Below are 21,244 nucleotides of genomic sequence, written 5' to 3'. Positions count from 1 at the left end.
TTAATACTTTTTTTTACACGTTATATTTAGTAATTTGACTTTTGCTACACTCTATACATCATCCAAACTTTCCACATTAGAGCTTTTAAACAAGATATATTTTTTCCTATATATATAATTCTTCAGTTCTACCAACTTAAGCATAAGAAGCCATTGGCAAAGTTGAAGCTTGCTACCCAAATTCAGCAATGGCTTTGAATGATGAAACCAAAGTGGTGGTGCTTTTGCTACCTTTCCCTGTACAAGGTCACCTTAACCCGTTTCTGCAGCTATCCCACCTAATCGCGGCACAAAACATAGCAGTGCATTATGTTGGCACTGTCACACACATTCGCCAAGCAAAACTTCGATACCACAACGCTACTTCAAACATCCATTTCCATGCCTTTGAAGTTCCACCCTATGTTTCTCCTCCTCCCAATCCAGAAGACGATTTCCCATCTCATCTCATTCCTTCCTTTGAGGCCTCTGCACACCTTCGGGAGCCTGTGGGGAAACTGCTTCAATCCCTTTCGTCACAAGCCAAAAGGGTCGTACTCATCAATGACTCCCTCATGGCATCCGTGGCACAAGATGCTGCAAACTTCTCAAATGTTGAAAGATACTGTTTTCAAGTCTTCTCTGCCCTTAATACCGCCGGTGATTTTTGGGAACAAATGGGAAAGCCCCCTCTTGCAGATTTCCATTTCCCAGATATTCCTTCTCTCCAAGGATGCATCTCAGCCCAGTTCACGGATTTTCTTACTGCACAGAATGAATTCCGCAAATTCAACAATGGCGATATTTACAACACCAGCAGGGTGATTGAGGGTCCTTACGTTGAGTTGCTGGAGCGTTTCAATGGCGGCAAGGAGGTTTGGGCACTGGGGCCATTCACCCCTTTAGCCGTTGAGAAGAAAGATTCGATAGGATTTAGTCACCCATGCATGGAGTGGCTTGATAAACAAGAGCCAAGTTCAGTGATATATGTATCCTTCGGGACCACCACAGCTTTGAGAGATGAACAAATCCAAGAGCTAGCAACTGGGTTGGAACAGAGCAAGCAGAAGTTCATCTGGGTGCTGAGAGATGCTGATAAAGGTGATATCTTTGACGGAAGTGAAGCAAAAAGGTATGAACTTCCAGAGGGTTTTGAGGAGAGAGTGGAAGGAATGGGGCTGGTTGTGAGGGATTGGGCACCCCAAATGGAAATTCTGAGCCACAGTTCAACAGGGGGGTTCATGAGCCATTGTGGATGGAACTCGTGCTTGGAGAGCTTAACCAGGGGGGTGCCAATGGCTACATGGGCCATGCACTCTGACCAGCCAAGAAATGCAGTTTTGGTGACAGATGTTCTGAAGGTTGGTTTGATTGTGAAGGATTGGGAACAGAGAAAATCGTTGGTGAGTGCTTCAGTTATTGAGAATGCTGTGAGAAGGTTGATGGAAACAAAGGAAGGTGATGAGATCAGAAAGAGAGCAGTGAAGCTTAAAGATGAGATCCATAGGTCCATGGATGAAGGTGGAGTTTCTCGCATGGAGATGGCTTCTTTCATTGCACACATCTCTAGATAGTCATAGCATTTAGCTTGACTCTTATAGCAGAATATGACAGAAGTTAGTTGTCATCATGTGGTTGATGGAAAGTTTCCTATCACATTATCCAGTAATAAAGCTTCTGTTGAATATGTGTCTTCTATAAAAGTATTTAACTTAGGAAAATGGTTTTTTTACATAATTATATTATTATAAATTAAAGAGTGATGATATTTTGACACCATACTCCACTTTACACCTACAATTAAATATTAATATTTTAATTTTTTAATTTTGAAAATTGTTTTAATATTTTACATTTTATTTATATTTTTATTAAAGAATTTTATTTTTATTTTTTTATTATAAATATTAATATTTTATTGTAGGTGTAAAGTGGCGTATAGTGTCAAAATATCATCACTCTTTAATTTATAATAATATAATTATGAATATTTTCATTAATAATTTGGTAAATTGATTATATAATTATAGAAACATTATTTTTTTTAATCATAAATAAACTCTCTTACTTTTTCATTCTATCATGGGTGGGGTGTTTTTACTATCATGAGGCATTTTTTTTTTTTTATCAAAGTGGAGTTGCTGTAAAAAAAAAATACAAAGAGCAAGTCGTGCCAAGTCGTGTCTGAATTTATATATATTTTTTAAAACAACCCCATTTTGATAAAAGTGAAAAAAAAAATCTCATAATAGTAAAAAAAATTTGAGGATGAGGTAATATTTGGTTTGGATTAAAGAATATTTGAAACCACTTTTCTTGTAATTATTGTTTTTAAAAATATTTTACTTAAATTCATTTTTCACCTCTATAACTTTCTGAATGCTTAATTTTTATTTTTCTAAAATTTTAGTTCTACATTTAATGGTTTAATTTTTTTAAAATAAGCACTTTTTTTTCTACTATAAATATATCATATAATTTTATTTTCTAATTCGTGGATGTTACAACTCATAAATAAAAGTATGTTCCACAATTGAGAGAGCATACCCTCATTTATGTTTTTTTTTTTTGGATTAAGTGTAAATTATAGGAATGGAAAAGAAATCTGAAAGGGATTGTTACAATTAAAGAGAATGCGAAGTGGTGATTTGATTGATAGTGATAATTATTTCCTTCATACATTAGTTATTTAGTATATAAATTAAAATTAAAATAAAATACAAAAATTATAAAATTTGAAAAAATAACAAAATTATACTTTAAAATAATAAATTAAAATAAATTACTTCATAAAACATTGAAATTTATTTGTTTGTTTTATAATAATAAAAATTTAAATATCAATAAAACATTAATTATATAATTAATTACATTAAAAAATTATTTAATCAATTATTTTATAAATACTAATAAACTATTTATAACATAATCAATTATACTTAAATACATAATTAATTATTTTTTAATTTATAATTTATAAAGATTAGTTTAGTGAGATCTTATTTATATTTTTAGATGGTGTGACTTCTTCAAAATTATTGACAAAAGATATACATTAATGATGTGATAAATAATATCAATTAGTTTCTAATGATTAACATTGAGTGAGACTAACCCAAACATGTGATGCTTCACTTAGAAATAGAAAAATTATTAATATGTTTTTTCTGTTTGTTCAAATGCATTTCACATAAGCTAGTCATATTAGTTAGGTTGTATAAATTAGAATATATAATAATAGGTAAAAATATTTGAGAGTTATGAGTTTAATAATAAAAAAAATGTTATAATGAGAAAAACACTTTGTTATAAGTATAAACATAAATGTTTAATCAAATTATGTTATTTCTAAGTATGATTATTCATTCTTGTTCTTCATTTATTTATTTTTAGTTGTTTTTATGCTGAATTTTGTTATATATTTTTTTTTTTATAAAGTTTTCGTGTGAGACATCACTATGCAACTTGACATCTCAGCTAAGCTGACACCTCAAAATTTTGTTATATTTATTTCACAATAAACTAGTTTGATGAATGTGAAATGTTTTATGAATGATTTCGACAAAGTACGAGATTGATAAATTCACTTGTTTGAATGAATTTAGATTCTCACAAATGAAAATGCATGCTATTTTGGTTCAACAAAACTTCATTGAACCATTTGCTTCTTCCATAAAAGCTTATCCATAAAAAAACATGTTAACCAATCCCACAAATAACTCATGAACAACCACCACAAATATTAATTTCGTCTAACCATGAAGTCACCTCCAACTTGTTTTCTTGAAGCACTTGTCACTTTGTTAGAATGTAAACCTTTACCTACTCCAACAAAATAATCAAACCCAACACATTTTGTCCTTACACTTTTAGACTATCCACCATTGGTAATGGTCTCACTTGTCAACTCATTTGATAATTTTTTTAATTCAATTTATCTTGAAAAAGTGATGATTATTGATTTTTATGTGTTATTTTAAAAGACATACCATAACAAGAATTGTATGAAGCTTGCAACTGAACACAAATCTAATACACAAAATTTACAAAAAAAATTATGAACTTTACTTCCAAAAGATGAGTAAGAAATAAAGAAGCAAAAGTTGAAACACAATACATGAAAGAAAACAGGTAAATGGTGAAAGATAATGAGATAGAAACAACTAAGAAAGAAAAAAAAAATATAAAAATAATAGGAATAGAAGAATAACACCACACCACTTGAAGATGGAGAAACTTCATCTTCATGACAAGGAATAATAGTCACTTATCTTTTATGTAAGATCTTAAATAATTGATCTTCTTACAGATTTTTTCTTGCCAGCTCAAATTTTCATACACTTCAAAATAACACTACTAACGAAAATAATAACTATTTATAAGAACGAGTTCCACAAATATCAAATCTAATAAATAGTGAAATGTATATCTAATTATATTTAAACCAGGATCTAGAATCCACTCTTGAACAAAATTTGAAAAAAAATAGAAAAATTAAAATTCAAAATTTTAAAAACATAAAAGAAAGAAATTCTCTCATTATCCGACATTACTATATAAATTTTGAAATAATTCTAACCATTTAATTAAACATTTATATAAGTTTCATAAACATTTAATTAAAAATCTTAATAAGAACTATTCCATTTTAACAAATTATATATATATATATATATATATATATATAATTTGGAAACAATGATCATAAAACTAAGTTGAATTAGTAGATTGTGAAAAACTATGTGAAATACAAAATTGGTGGCTCATTTCTTTGAAGATAACATACATTTACAATCTAACTTTTTATATATAATTATATTATAACTTTTAATATTATTATTTTAATATTTAATATTTTTTTATATTATTTAATTATAAAATTATCTTTTATTATATATATATATATATTTTTTTTAAATTCATCACATAAAAGAACTCTAACAAAAATTCTGAAAAGATATTTTCCTTTCTTCAAAGTGTTTCAGAAAATAAATAATACTGTTAGAAAAGTACAGAGTACTGTGAAAGAAGCTTTTGGATTTAAATTTTTTTATTTATCGCGGAATTGAATCCCGTAAATGCGAAGAAATAAAAAAAAAAATATCCCACTGGCGCTTATCCTCAAAACCCACCCCTGCTTAGAATAATAAATGCAGAGTGATTCGTTGGGAGGAGCAACAGCACCATGTCGAATCTCATGAATCTCAAGGATTTCGAATTGAGTCACAAGGATCGCTCCATCGAATCCCTCTCCAAATGGAGATCCGCCGTGTGGCTCGTCAAAAACCCTCGCCGACGCTTCCGTTGGGTTGCCGATCTCGTCAAACGCAAGCACGCAGAGGACAAGCTCCGCAAATTGCAGGTTTCTTCTCTCTTCTCGTTTTTCCTCACTTCTGCGTCTGTGCTTTCACCTAACCGCAAGCTGCTCAAAAAATTAGGTCATGAATAGTAATACGTCGTGTAGAGACTCTAAAAGACGAAACCGATTCAACACTATAGACGTGAGTCAAAATAATTTGAAACGAAACTGAGTCATCGGCGAATCTAGCGGTGCCTGTTGGAACTTACAATAGTGTTTGAAATTAAAACCAGAGAGCGAGTTGTAGCACCGGGAATTTCTTATTGCTACTACTATTGTTAAAATTAGGAATATGATTTATGAAATCATGGTAAATCTTAGAACTGTGATTTTAGGCATTTTGTTTGGTGAAAATATTCATAATATTTATATTCATATTTCATATTTCATATAATAATACATTTGAAAGGATTTTTAGAAGTTGAAGAAATGAAAAACACAAATACAAATCTGTAATGTTTTATCAGTAAAATTAATTTATTATATAGTGGATTTCCTTTTGGAGAATGATTTTGTGAAGAATTTGACAAAACTTATTTCCGAAAATCTTTGTTTCTCAAAACATCATATGGAATCATACCTTTTCTAATTTCATAGTTTTGAAAAAGTTAAAAAAGTTCATTTAATGCTTGAAATGACTCTGCAACCGTGATTTTGTTGATAGGTCTCATTTTGTTAACGATGAACAAAATCACAATTTAAAATCCTCATTTGATCTAAATTGTACTGTGTTTTAAATAGGAATTGTAATCGTTACGTTTTCGTAGGCCATTTTTTATGCAATGGAAATTTACACGGTTATTGTGCCCCAAAAATGGGGTTGCTGGAAAGTCTGAAATCTCTGACAATATTTCGGTCGGATTTTGGCCATTTTTTATGCAATGGAAATTTACACGGCTATTGTGGCTGCAAAAATGGGGTAGCTGAAAAGTCTGAAATCTCTGACAATATTGCGGTCGGATTCTGACCGTTTTTCAAAATTTTGTTGAATAAATGGCTTTTCATATGCATATTTTTGCAAACAGAGAAAACTTGAAGGATGATTGACTTTAATGCTAATAACTTATTATTATTATTATCACTATTATTATTATTATTATTATTAGGGAAAGTATACCGAGTTGTATACCACTATGTGATAGCTTTAGAAAAAAAATATAATAAAAAATAAATTTATATTTTAATGATAGAAAAAATTATTAAAATAATATTAATTTTAGTCTTTAAATGGTCAAAGAACCTTTTTCTTTTTCTTATTATTATTAATCTATTTAGCAATATAAATCTAACTTATTATACATACGCATATTCAAATGAGAAGAAGAAATTGCCTTTAAGTTAAGGCATACTGAAAATTCTTAATGTAACTGTATTTAATATGGGAATAAAAATTTAATAAAGTTTTTTTATCTTTTGTTTTTAATATTTTAATTCTTTATTTGATTATTTGTAAATAAAAAAATATATTTAATGCACTGTGTAACTTTCAAGTATAAATATAGTGGCAGTTATACATTTACATATTTATATATAATAGTAATAAGGAAAATATTTATGTGATACTATTTCAAAACATTACATTGACTTTACAACCCACTTTAATAATGTAATAACGTATATTAGAATTTTAAAATAAAAAATAAAATAAATATTATTATTTGGATTATAAAATAAGTATCTTTGTATTGGTGATGGGTGTCAAAATGTCACTACCTAATGTTTATGTGGTCAATATTCCGAGTGGGCCACCCATATCTTTCTTGCGGATTTTCAGTCCTTTTCTGTGAAAATTGTGCAGAGTTTCTGTACAATATTACTTATGAATAATGGAAGTAAATATTCTTTTGTAAGTAAATATGGAAGAAAGTATATAATTGAGTATGAAACACGAAAATATTTTTTGCAAAAATTGGGATTTACTTCTGTGTGTGATTTATTTATTTCTTAGTAGTTTGTAGTATTCTTTCTATGATTTTGTATGTTTTGTTAATAAATTGTACTTTCCTATTTATTAATTTTTTCATACTAAAAGTTATAAATAGAATTGAGCCATATGAGAAGTTACAAAGTCAAAGAAAAATACTTTGTTTTTTTTACTCCAGATTTTTAGTTTGTTTATACTTCAAGTTCTAAAAAGATAACTTGTTTTTTTTTTTACCATAACAGTGTCATATTACTATATTAAGATCGTTTAATAATGTACACTTATCATGTACTGTGGTTAAAGAATCATTATATACATCAATGGACTTGGTCATTGCCCAGCTACTAACGTGTCGTTATCACATTCGTTGGTGTGGTAATCCAAAAGACAATTGTTGGGTTTTCTTATATTTTAATTGGACAAAGTTGGGAATGGACGGCAACAAACGTGACTGTCAAGGTTGACGCGCAATAAAGAATGTGAAATTATGCTTGTCGTCTTTAGTGTGTCGCGCACCGCTAGTTTTTTTTTTTGCGACCTTTAACATTTTTTAGCAACGAAGTTTCCTGGAAATTTCCACGACAAGCTTTTACTTTGGTGATATAGTTGATGCGATCGAACTTTTTTTTGGGTATAGTTAATTGATAAGGTTAAAAGAAAATAAAAGAGAAAAGGTTTGAAAAGATATCTTAGCATTTTATTTTGTTTTTTAATTAAGTAAAAGAAAGTAGTTCTTTATGTCTTTTTTCTGGGCCATGCCCTTTTTCATTCTCTACTTTGTTCGCATCCCAACATACACATTGGCTTTGTTGAGTGCTTCAACTAAATTTTGCATCTATTGGTTTATGAAAAACGATGGTTTAACAGTTCAGTTTAATAATATAATAATATGTATGGGTACTTAAAGTTAAAAAATAAAATATAAAAATAAAATATTAATATTTTAGATTTTGAAGGGAGTGTTTATTAAGCAACAAGTGTGTCTGTCCACTGCCCACCCCGTTGATCTATCACTCTCGTTGGTGCACGTGAACTTGATACGATGGAGTTTAACAATTCTAAGATGATGGATCACATTATTAGAAAATAAATGAAGAATTCATCAGAAAATTAGAACACTAGGAATTTTAATAAATTAATGATGTCTCATGTAGAATGAACTCTAACAACATTTCCTTTATCACCATTCTTCTATTATTTTCTCTGTTCTTTATTTGTTAGAAAGAATGTTGTTAAGATTCCATGTTTACCTTCTATTATGTGTGGGAACTTATCTTAGAAAAGTCAAATGACTTAAATCTTGCATTTCATCCCTATATTTGAAAACGAAACAGAAACGGGAAAAGAAGTAAATATCGTACGTGTCAAGGACTGTGAATGCTGAAATTGGGGTATAATTTTGATATTCATGAATCGGTACCATTCATCCGTCATCACATCGGGCTAAGTAGTTTAAATTTATAGCACATGCTCTGTTCTAGAGTGATGTATTGTAGGAGAAGCAGGACGATCAAGGAGATCTGTTACGCAGACAATGAGAGCTGCTAGAAATCTTCACATTATGTAAAGCAAATATTATAATTCTCATTTGAAACAAACCTTACCCCTAGAATAATTCTAACTTTAATTTTCTACAGTATTTTAATTGTTGATCATAACATAAGTTCAATTTAGCAAGGATTGTATGGAATACCTATTCTGTAAACGAGATAAGATACAGGATATTGCATTTTTTATTTGAAGGACATGTCATTCTAAGTGCTAAATGCTAACGCATGACCCTTGTTCCCCAAATAATAAATCTTCTTTTCGATATACTTTATTAATTTGTTATCTAGTTTGACAATATTTTGTTCATTAACTCCATCAGGGAACGTTTCGGGCCATTGTCCATGTTGAAAGGGCAGCAATGCAATTTATGGAAGGTAAGGTGCTCTATTTTATAATTAAATTTCACATGATTGCTTAAGAATTAACCACTTTTTCTTAACGTGTGGTCTCTTTCTTATAAGTTCATCTGGTTTTCTTATCCAGCTATTGCTCCAGCTGAACACAAGGTGTCAGAAAAGACGAGACAAGCTGGTTTTGGCATTGAACCAGATGATATTGCCTCACTGGTTCGAGGCCATGATTACAAGACCTATAAAAGAATTGGTCAAGTTGAAGGGATTATAGAGAAACTTGGCGCCTCAGTCACTGATGGTGTTGGTAGAGACAGTATAGATACTAGGCAAGAGATTTATGGAGTCAACCGTTATACTGAGAAACCTTCTAAAAACTTCCTGATGTTTGTTTGGGAAGCACTGCATGACTTAACACTTATCATTCTCATGGTCTGTGCATTAGTTTCTATAGCCATTGGGCTTCCCACTGAAGGATGGCCAAAAGGTGTTTATGATGGTGTAGGAATCATACTTAGTATATTCTTGGTAGTCACTGTTACTGCTATCAGTGACTATCAGCAATCCCTGCAGTTCAGGGATTTGGACAAGGAAAAGAAAAAGATCTCTGTTCAGGTCACAAGGGACAGAAAAAGACAGAAGGTCTCAATTTATGATTTGATTGTGGGAGATATTGTTCATTTGTCAACTGGTGATCAAGTTCCTGCTGATGGCATTTATATATCAGGATATTCTTTGGTAATTGATGAGTCAAGTTTGACAGGTGAGAGCGAACCAGTAAATGTAGATGAAAAAAGACCTTTCCTTCTTTCGGGAACCAAAGTTCAAGATGGTCAGGGGAAGATGATAGTTACGACTGTTGGCATGAGGACTGAATGGGGAAAGTTGATGGAAACTCTAAGTGAGGGAGGAGAGGATGAGACTCCACTACAGGTGAAATTAAATGGAGTTGCTACAGTTATTGGTAAAATTGGTTTGGCTTTTTCTGTGTTGACATTTCTGGTGTTGACAATAAGGTTTGTGGTTGAAAAAGCAGTTAATGGTGATTTTGCTAGTTGGTCCTCAAATGATGCATTGAAGCTGTTGGACTACTTTGCTATTGCGGTAACAATAATAGTTGTTGCAATTCCCGAAGGATTGCCGTTAGCTGTGACACTCAGTCTTGCTTTTGCAATGAAAAAGTTGATGAAGGATAAGGCACTTGTGAGACATCTTTCTGCCTGTGAAACTATGGGTTCGGCGACTTGCATCTGCACAGATAAAACAGGGACATTGACCACTAACCATATGGTGGTTAATAAAGTTTGGATATCTGGAAAGAGCATGGAGATTAAAGGTTACGAGAGCGTTGACAAACTGAAGACAGAGATACCTGAAGAGGTTTTAAACATCCTTTTGCGAGCTATATTTCAAAATACTTCTTCTGAAGTAGTTAAGGACAATGATGGAAATACAACAATATTAGGAACACCAACAGAATCAGCATTATTGGAATTTGGCTTGCTTTCAGGTGGCGATTTTGATGCGCAGCGTGCAACATATAAGATACTTAAGGTTGAGCCTTTCAATTCAGTCCGGAAGAGGATGTCTGTGCTAGTAGGTCTTCCCGATGGAGGTGTCCAAGCTTTCTGCAAAGGTGCTTCGGAAATAGTGTTAAAATTATGTAACAAAGTTATTGATCCTAATGGAACAGTTGTTGATTTTTCTGATGAGGATGCAAAGAATGTCTCTGACATTATTAATGGCTTTGCCAATGAAGCTTTGAGAACTCTTTGTTTAGCTGTCAAAGATGTAAATGAAACCCTAGGGGAAACCAGCATCCCTGAAGATGGTTATACTCTGATAGCCATTGTGGGAATCAAGGATCCTGTGCGCCCTGGGGTTAAGGAAGCTGTTAAAACTTGCTTAGCTGCTGGAATAACTGTCCGCATGGTTACCGGTGATAACATAAATACAGCGAAAGCTATAGCTAAAGAATGTGGCATACTTACGGAAGGTGGTGTAGCTATAGAAGGATCCCAATTTCGTGACTTGTCTCCGGAGCAAATGGAGAGTATTATACCAAGAATTCAGGTCTTGATCTCATTGTAAATTCTGTGATTTTCATCACTCATTTGTGAAGCCCATCTTTCTAAGTTTCTTAACATTGGTTTCAGGTTATGGCGCGATCCTTACCTCTTGACAAGCATACCTTAGTAACCCGTTTGAGGAATATGTTTGGTGAGGTTGTAGCTGTTACTGGTGATGGAACCAACGATGCTCCTGCACTACATGAGTCAGACATTGGGCTTGCTATGGGCATTGCTGGAACTGAGGTTTGTATCTTGTTTAAGACAAACTATTGTCTTCAGTTTTGGCTACATTTTTACTTTCCCTCTTGCCCCTCCTTTAACTCTTTTGTTTAGAGTGGTGGAGCCTCACTGAATCCTTAAATAAGTCTGTTATCATTTATATTCAGGAAGGAGTTAAGTCTATACTGTAGAGAAAAGAAAACTTCAATTTTTAGAAAACCTTGCGATAGTTTCTCTCTTAAGTTCGTGAACATTGATGCCTTTCGGACATAATCTCCCATTTTACTAGTATCTATTTATTCTCAAGGTTTAATTAGTCATCTAATCCTTATAGCTAAAAAACCTTTTCCTTTTAAATTCCTAAAGATACCATTTTAATCCTTTCTTAGTCTCTGCATATACCATTTTTAATCTTATTACTCCTTACATCGAAGATTTAAAGGGACTCAAAATGGTATGTGTAAGGCTAAATAAAGATTTTTCAAGTTCAGGGACAAGGACTTTAAGGAAAAGCTTTTGTAATTATAGGGACAAACAACTATTTTCAAAATCCCTGTCCTTTTTATTGCCGGTTTGCTGTTATCAAAATTAAATAATGTTTTCTTTTTTAAATTATCCTTTTACAGGTTGCCAAAGAAAATGCAGATGTCATTATATTGGATGATAACTTCAGTACTATTGTCAATGTTGCAAGATGGGGACGGGCCATATACATAAACATTCAAAAATTTGTGCAGTTTCAGTTAACAGTCAATATTGTTGCTCTGATTATTAACTTTGTTTCTGCATGTATCACAGGTTTGTCATGAATTTTTGTTTCCACTGGTGTTCTTAAATCTGTTTCAAAGAACAGAAGATTAAGTTTTTTTCCTTATTTTTCAGGATCTGCTCCCCTCACAGCTGTTCAGTTGCTTTGGGTAAACTTGATTATGGACACTCTGGGTGCATTGGCCTTGGCCACTGAACCTCCCAATGATGGACTTATGCAAAGACTCCCTGTTAGAAGGACGACAGATTTTATTACCAAATCCATGTGGAGGAATATTTTTGGTCAAAGTATATATCAACTAACTGTGCTTGCGGTTCTCACTTTTGACGGGAAGAGACTACTGAGAATTAATGGTTCAGATTCAACTATAGTGCTCAACACTTTGATATTCAACTCCTTTGTATTTTGCCAGGTAAACTACCGATGCATCCTCACTAACACCAATTATATGATGAATGTAATTGACGAATATATGACTAATCTTTTTGAAAATTAAAAGTGGAAGAAAAAAGTTAACATTATTGAACGATTTAGTAAACTTTGATACAATTAGTGTAGAAAAATTAACAAATATATGAAATAAATACTCAATTTGATTGCGAAAAGATTGAAACAATGACAATGGTGCATGAATTAAAATTTTATACAAATGTGTTCTTAGTTAATATATTTTCTTGTATTTAAGTTTTTTTAGATAGTGACACTTTTAACTATTGTAAAGAATACTGTTAAAAGTCCTATTAAAAAAATGACTTAGATTTTTTTATCAGCATATGACTTAGATGGTGTAATATTAAAATACTAATTTTCATAAAAAAAATATTCAGGGAAATGTTATCTAGTCTCAATCATTCACGAACTCAATTAGGTATTTATATGATTAAACTTTATCGAGTGTACAGATAATCAAACGAAAATTTATTATAAATAATACATTATTTGACACTAAAAATCATTTAATTCAATCACTGCTAAGGTAGTTGGCTTTCTTAACAAATTTAAAATGTTTCTTTTTATTTCCTTAAAATTGTTTGCATGGCTCTTTAAACACTGAAAATTAGGGTTTTTTGAAAACCAAAACAATAATAAATTTATTATAAATGAAAAAGTTACGAAGATTTATTAGAGATAAAAAAAATTGAACATTTAAGAGGGACAAAAACATTTTAATAACAAACTTAAAATTCATATGAATGGTGATTTTTCATTGCTAACCGTGTACGGCTATAAAACTCAGTTTAGCATTTTAATACCTTTGATATTGCCTCAAAATTTGGCCTTAAATAGTATTGTAAACCATTGAAGATGATATTTATAAAATGATGAAGATTTCCAGTGTATTGTGCTTATTTTGTTTGGTTTTTCCCTTTGCTAGGTTTTCAATGAGATAAACAGCCGAGATATTGAGAAGATAAACATATTGAAGGGGATTTTTGAGAGCTGGGTATTTTTTGGGGTTATTTTGTCCACGGTGGTATTTCAGGTAGTGATAGTTGAGTTTCTGGGAACATTTGCAAGCACAGTGCCTCTAAGCTGGGAATTCTGGGTACTCAGCGTGGTAATTGGAGCAGTTAGCATGCCTATAGCTGCTATTCTTAAGTGCATCCCAGTTGAAAAAACAGATTCTACAGACCACCATGATGGTTATGAACCACTGCCTTCTGGTCCTCAGCTCGCATAAAATACGCCAAGAGTATCATATCTTTACCCTTCTATCATCTTCTTTTCTGTAAATCTGCCTCAAATTTTGGCCTTTGTGTGCCGTGCTACAAATCTTGTCTCACTTCTAATTTTTAAGAAACTTTCTCAAAAAAAAATTTACTCTAATGGGACTCTACTCGAATTAAATCAATAATTCGATGGTGTTTGGTTTGGATATTGGATTTATGATTTACAAATCCAATGAACTTAAACCAAATCCATTATGTCAATTTTCCTATTATTAAACACTATTTTGATGTTTTGTGGTATGTTTTTCTTTTCGTAATTTCCTTATTATTTAGTTTATGTAAACCAATTCAATGATAAGACTGAATTTTTTGAATAAAATTCAGAATGTTTTTTGGAAATAATTTGTACTTTTGTTGATTGAACTAATTGAATCTTTTTTTAGGTTGGATTGAGATTTTAGTTGTGAAAAACATTGAAAAAATGATTGATTTGAATTTATTTTTAAAAAAATTATCTTTACTGGAAACATCAAGGTATTTTCAAAAAAAATGAAAAAATGGTGTTTTTTCTACAATGATTCGTTTTGTGATGCAGATTGTGCATATCATTCACAAATTATAATTTTTTTATTTATTTTTCTCTTATAGAAATAAATAAATTTGACACATTTAATATTAATATTAAAATAGTTATAATGTAAAATTATATAATTTTAAGAAGGAAAAAATAGAACCTTTCCCTCTTGTCCACTTCGTAATAGATAAGGGATGGGGTAGAAATTTCACATTTCAAGTATATTTGGCGTGAATAAAAGTTCTCAAATGTTGTTCCATCATCTTATTCTGAGTGAATTTAGTCTCAGGCCTAAATAAACTCCTCTAAAAATAGTCTGTTTCATTTCAAGATCTTAGTCTTAAAAATAAAACTAGGTCTAACTCCTATCTTATGTTTTGTGTAAAGTTCAACAATTATTATAGTCAAAATTTGACGCAAAATCCGCTTCCATTACCACTGCAAATCTCAAGGTTACCAACCAGGAGTTTCAAACTTGTATAATTGATAAAAAAAAGTTGAGTTCAGTACTTCAAACTATCAATATATCACAACAAAATTCAATTTGGGATTGTTACTTAAACCAGGGTAAGCTTTAACAGTTAATAAATAAAAACGCAATACTATTTATTTATACTCCTTCATTTTTTTTAAAAATGTATAAATACTAAAAAAAATTGATTCTATTAAATTAGTTATGCAATTTCCTGTTTTATCTTTTTTTTTACACTGCATTAAATATTAAATTGATTAAAGATGGAAATTAAGCACGATAAAACTTCAGAATAACATGAAACATAAAAGAATTCAAAAAAATATAAATAGATTAAAATGTAGGATAATGCCAATACCTAGAATTAATTTGACAAATAGAATAGCCTAAAGGAGTCGGATTATTACATGGACAAGTCATCCTCATTTCACCATCTCTGATACGGAATGTTCAATCCTGGTTCATTTTCTGTGGCTGTGGAGCAATAATGCCAAATGTATGAGCTAAACAAAAATCTAATTTATAAAGTTGTAAAACCAATAAAGCTTAAATACATTTAGCATCCAATATCAACAATAAAACAAAATACCAAGAAAAAGCAACTGTCAGTCTCAGCTCATAAACTCTACAATTTTATGCTCTGTAGCTGCTCATGCGCTGTAGTCTGAAATCAGGAAAAGAAATAGTACGAAGCCATGAGCCAGATTCCAAACAACAGCATTACATAATTTTCACCCAGTAATAAGGTATATTATACTAAGTAGAACAAATTTCATTAAGGCATGTTGGATAACCATTGGAGGAGCAATCAAACATTCTCACCGGCCAGATGGACTTTCAAACTCAAACATAGTTTAACACTCTTTTTGCCGAAATTTAAAACTTACAACTGGTTTTGAAACCAAGCTGGTTGCGTATATAAGAACTCTTCACATTATTAAACTACTTGTTTTTCTGACTTCAAGAAGAAGAAGAAGAAGAAGAAAAGACAGTAGCACATAAAACTAACTTTGGCTGCTAGGCTAATTTTACTAAGCTATTTTTTAAACATGATTCCTATATTAAATTTTCAATCCATATTAACTTAATTCTTTTTTTTTATAAATAGATATAATGACTAATTTGGAATTCAAGCAAAGCTAAATCTTAAAAGATGCAAAATATCTTAAACCATATATTTCTCGAAAGTGTAACAAAGAAAAAGAAAATCAGTTGCCTCATTTCTCTAAGAAAGATATAATCCAAATAATTGCATGACACAAACTTCTAAAGCCACAGTCACTGAAATAATGCACATTTATTAATTAATCAAAGCATTGAAAGAAACATCAGCTATACTCACTTTCTCTAACTTTAAATTAGCTTCCTTGAGTGATCTCACGAGATGAATTATTCGGTATTGAAGTTTTCCATTTTCTTCGGTAAGTGTTTGAATCTGCAAATTAAAATTAGGTATGATACTTAGCTATTTAAAAAATGTAATGTAAATAAACAAGCCATATATGAGGACAACCTTCTCTTTTTCCGAACTAATTTCAGCATTTGCAGCTTTCAGCTTTGACTGAAGATCATTAATCACTTTCATGCTTTCCTCGTTACCAGCATCTGAGCAAGTTTCATATACAAGCAATTTAGGTCCACAATCTCAAGGACAGTCAATCTGAAAATACCAATGGTTGTGCTGAGTACCTTAGCACGTACCTTTTTTATTATTCAAGGTAGCTTCTAGTCTTGATAAGCGCTCCTACAATATAGATATGCTGATAAGAGAGTTGTAACTTGTAAGAAATACTTCTTTTAAAAATTTTGTACAGGAGACACTGAAAAAAACTATTTTTGTGCTGTATTTGGTTGAAAATAAGATGAAAATTTTGTAATTAAAACGTCAAACAAAAAATAAAAACACAAGTTAATGCTCTCTCAAGTTCTTCCAATTCTGACAAGGGAATTTATTCTCAAAATCCTTTTATTTTCATTATAGAACAGCAGTGTCTCACAAGCCTTACCACTGCCAAAATTTCATGCAATTGGTATATCAGCAAGTTTATGGTCAGAATATAGTGGAAGCTCGATTTCATATCTGCCCAAGATATGGAAAGCAAAGAAAAAATAATGTTTGGGGGAAGTCCTTTGCATATCTATTTTTCAGAGTCAAATACACTCTAACCTCAAGCCATACGCAGTTCACTTCCATATAATCTAGGTAATTGATTTAGCAATAGAATTACTTACAAAACAGTTCAACCTTGTCTCTATTCCAAATAAAAGGAATATTGGTGCATAACATGCAGGAAAGGGGGTCAATTATAACAATATTTTTAATTATGCACTCGTGGTAAGTTATTATCATAAAACTGAATTTACATGAGAGCACTATAAATAATCAATTTCCTAGAAAAATGATGACTTATAAAGGAGCTATATAGTGCAGTTTTCGACATAGATAAACTTATATTTTTCACTCATGGAAATCATTCCAGGGATATTCCAAATTCTGTTTCAAGCTATTGTCACAGCCTTTACCTCCTACATGAAGTGGATGCAAACTACTAAAATAATCAAAATAGAAAGTGGTACCAATTACCAATCAACTGAAAATAATTAAAAATACGAAACTAAGGATATGTCTGTATTGTTGGAAAGGGATGAATGGAATGAAGTAGGTGAAACAATAGAAATAAACCTCAGTCCTATTGTTTGGATATATTATGAGTAGAAAAAAAAATTATTTCTTCGTTTGTCTAAGGAATGGAACAGAATAACTTATTGTTTTTTATTCATATATTACCCTTATCCAAACTATGTAAACTTCAATCATGTGTTATCTTCATTCGTCACATGCTAATGACAACATTTTGCAGCAACTAAGGTAGTAAAAATATGTTCTGGAAACTAAAATACTTTGAGGATAATGAAACTAACATCTCCTGAAAGGCTTGACTTGGTTTAGATAAGAATATCATTTAAAAAGTGATAAAATCATTTTCCAAATATAACAATAAAGAAAATAAATTAGTTGCCTATCTATGTGGCTAGAAAAATGTGTTTGGGAGATCAGAATAGTTATTGAATAAGCCAGAAAGAGGGACATGCAAAATATAATAATTATTAGTTAAATCATAATTTTTTAAAACTAAAAGAAAAGTCGTTATTGTACTCTTTAAAGTGAAGGAGAGCAATCCTAATGGAACTTGAGAGAATATTTTGTTGTTAAGTTACAAGAAGATATTGTAACATTAAGTGTCCAGTTGTAAGATACTAGAGATCTCTTTGTAATCATTACTTTAAGGATAAAGTTCTCTATATATGAATGCTTATGTATTGTTTCATTAATTCAATTCAATAAGAACTTGGGACAATGATGACTTGTGGATTATTACATGGCTATAGGGATTCTTGACTAAAAAAATCACTAGAAATTATATGTTCTACTCTTGTGCCCATGAAATTTGGGAATATCTTAGAAATACTTATTCCATGTGACAAGACATTTCTACATGTTTAGAGTTTAATTAGAAAGCAAGATCTTTAGTGTCAAACAAGGCGCCCTCTCTGTTGCAAAATACAATGGAATACTGAAGGGTATATGGATTGAGTTGGACCATATCAAAATTTGAACCTTGAAAATGGCAGGGATGTTGTCATTTCAGTGCATTTATTTCCATTAATCCAAAACACAAGCTAAAAGTTTTCTTTAGCTATGGAACCAAAAGAGAAAACCCGCTCTACTGCACTAGTGTTTTTCAGTAGTGAGACATACAATGAACCCACAATCATCCTTATTGTACTGCTCTCTCAATAAGCTAAGATATGACTGTTTTTGAAAATAAGCTACACACAAATGGTACAGCTCCAGAATTTACAGGTAAATTCAGGAGATGCAAATTTGTAATGCAGGGTTAGCCAAGGGAGAAACCAAACACACAAAAACAAAGGGGTGAATAATATATATACAGTTTCGGAGTGAATCTTGAATTGATTATATGAGTTCTTTCTAAACGTGGCTACAAATGCTATTTATACATCTGTTAGATAGATCTTACATTCAACTAACGAACTAGTCAACCTTAAAGCCTAAACCCTAAAGTCATGTGGTATGTCTCAACTAGCTACAGCAAATGGAAATTTACAGGGAATTACAATCACAATCGATCCACTATATAAAGAAACCACGCACTAGAGGGATTCAAAATGGTACTAATCTAAGGCTATACTAGGAGCAAAAGCAAAATATAAGGAATATAAGGAACCAACAAAATGCTAATTCACATCTTGTTGCTTGATAATGGAAAATGCCTTTCAAAATGTCACAAGAGAGGTACAAATATGAAAACTGCACTCTACTTTCAACATTTCCACATTTCTGTCCTACAAAGTAAATACAACAATAACTTTCTACCATCCTATCACACTAAAAAATAGAAATCACGAGATAAAATGTCAGGTAAAATTAGCAATCACTAAATTGACGTTAAGAAAGAAAGAAAAAAACTAAACTAATAAATATTTCACGCTTCAAGAAGAAAACAGCGAATCAACTAAACTAATCAAAATTTCCACGATTCAGTAAGCAAAACGGAGTTTCACTCCACTTCATACTCTGCGAATCAACTAATTGACGTTAAGAAAGAAAGAAAAAAAACTAAACTAATAAATATTTCATGCTTCAAGAAGAAAACAGCGAATCAACTAAACTAATCAAAATTTCAACGTTTCAGTAAGCAAAACGGAGTTTCACTCCACTTCATACTCTGCTACAGTATTTTTAATTCACCGGATTTTTTCCGAAATTTATTAAACAATTGGATTGTTCATAGCTAGGAATCGGAGTTTGGATTTGGTTGAATAGGAAACGAAAATGCGAAGGAGTGAAGTAACGGATTTAGAATCGGAAATAGTTAGAGGAATGGTAGGTTTTGAAAGGAAGAAGGAATGAAAGAGAGCGATAAGAGAAGAAAATGAAGAGTGAGTGACCTCTGCTTCTGAGGCTCTCTGATAGAAAGGCTTTAAGGTGAGTTGAAGGTCCACCACCATTTTCGCGCTCTCCGCCATTGTTGTGTATTCCTCTCAACTGCAACCAAACCAAATGCACAAATAACAAATAGGTTTAGCTTAATAGGGTGGGAGACTAATACACGTGACCACCATGGAATTTTTTTTACACCGTTGGATCCTTTCAATTTTAATCAAACTTTTTTTTTCTCTTTTTCTTTGTCTGTTATATTTTTTTATTTTATTTTTCTTATCAGTGCATGTATTTCAAGATTCATTTGAGCATATCATAGTGTATTAGAGCGTCTCCTTATTAATTATAATTTAGAAGAAATATATTTCAACGTACTTTGTTTTACAAAACCTTTTAAAAGTATTATGTATCTACCAAGCAAAATAGTTTATGATTGATCGTATAATTGCTTATGTGTAGGTAATTTTTAGTTTGCTTCTTTCAAGATTTTTTTCTTAAATGTTTACAGTCGGAGTAACCTGAAAAAACACTTTGAGGCTAAGTAATTATTCTTGTTAAGAGTGTGTTATAGTGAATGGTAAAAATGTACCTTACTTCTTCAGAGAGTGCTTTATTTATAACATTGGTTTATGGGTCTTGACCGTCGTACATAAGTAATTATCTGACATGCATCGTAATCATTTATTATTAGGGATGTACACAATTTTAACTGGTTTGTCAGAGATATTTTCGTAAATTTCGAGATACAAATTACGACTCATTCAACGTTACTATAACTATTGTTACCGTTATTTGTTGCATACCTCGAAGTGTTTTTTGGCTCGGACGGTCAATCATCTAGGTCGAGACTGACTCATTCGATACCATTGATACATTTTATAAGGAAATGTTATTAGAATAAATATTTATAAAACATGATAAGAATCAAAGGGAAGCATGAAGATATGATTATGGTGTATTGTATTAAGGAAAATATTATTTTTATTTCCGCGAGAGTTATATGCATAAAATAAGAAATAAAAAAAAATGGGTTTAAAATTTGTGTGGTTGCGTGATCCATGTATCTATAGGATGCATTTGCAAACAACTGAATCAGTTCAATAAGCATCAATTGGTGTGATAACGATTCAATTACTTATTTGAATTTGATTTGGTGTGGTGCAATACGAAAGCGTTATTGTGTTGGTGCTTTTACCATTCTTAACTTTGGGTTTTACGCCACAGAACATTGATTTTGGAAATAGTTTATTTAGGTAATTTAAAAAGGAAAATGTATATTTTGGAAAAAAGAATTCCAAGTAAAAATGATTTTTAATTTAACCGTTAAAACAATGTTCTA

At 31.2% G+C, this 21,244-nt stretch overlaps 3 protein-coding genes across 3 annotated transcripts; 2 read left to right on the top strand and 1 right to left on the bottom strand.

Annotated features, from left to right (window-relative positions):
• Positions 1 to 126: 126 nt before the first annotated feature.
• Positions 127 to 1,666, top strand: LOC137828358 (zeatin O-xylosyltransferase). The gene has a single exon (XM_068634888.2). It carries the CDS (start codon positions 189 to 191, stop codon positions 1,551 to 1,553), a length of 1,365 nt encoding a protein of 454 aa, XP_068490989.1. The 5' UTR covers positions 127 to 188; the 3' UTR covers positions 1,554 to 1,666.
• Positions 1,667 to 4,938: 3,272 nt separating this feature from the next.
• On the top strand, positions 4,939 to 14,193 carry LOC137830551 (calcium-transporting ATPase 4, plasma membrane-type). The gene is made up of 7 exons (XM_068637974.1): positions 4,939 to 5,341; positions 9,133 to 9,187; positions 9,297 to 11,236; positions 11,320 to 11,478; positions 12,081 to 12,252; positions 12,337 to 12,635; positions 13,599 to 14,193. The coding sequence occupies exons 1-7, from the start codon at positions 5,165 to 5,167 to the stop codon at positions 13,902 to 13,904; spliced, it is 3,108 nt and encodes a 1,035-aa protein (XP_068494075.1). The 5' UTR covers positions 4,939 to 5,164; the 3' UTR covers positions 13,905 to 14,193.
• A 1,057-nt stretch (positions 14,194 to 15,250) lies between these two features.
• LOC137830552 (threonine-tRNA ligase 2) lies at positions 15,251 to 20,069 on the bottom strand. The gene is made up of 6 exons (XM_068637975.2): positions 19,914 to 20,069; positions 16,641 to 16,683; positions 16,453 to 16,544; positions 16,282 to 16,374; positions 15,529 to 15,603; positions 15,251 to 15,413 (listed from the first exon to the last, which is right to left on the bottom strand). Exons 1-5 carry the CDS (start codon positions 19,989 to 19,991, stop codon positions 15,565 to 15,567), a joined length of 345 nt encoding a protein of 114 aa, XP_068494076.1. The 5' UTR covers positions 19,992 to 20,069; the 3' UTR covers positions 15,251 to 15,413; positions 15,529 to 15,564.
• Between the last annotated feature and the right edge of the window lie 1,175 nt (positions 20,070 to 21,244).

The sequence above is a fragment of the Phaseolus vulgaris genome, chromosome 7 (genome assembly GCF_051622355.1).
Source record: "Phaseolus vulgaris cultivar YP4 chromosome 7, ASM5162235v1, whole genome shotgun sequence".
In the NCBI taxonomy this organism is placed as follows: Eukaryota; Viridiplantae; Streptophyta; class Magnoliopsida; order Fabales; family Fabaceae; genus Phaseolus; species Phaseolus vulgaris.
The sequence above is the reverse complement of the archived record's forward strand: the minus strand, read 5'-3'. Positions and strand labels throughout refer to the sequence as shown.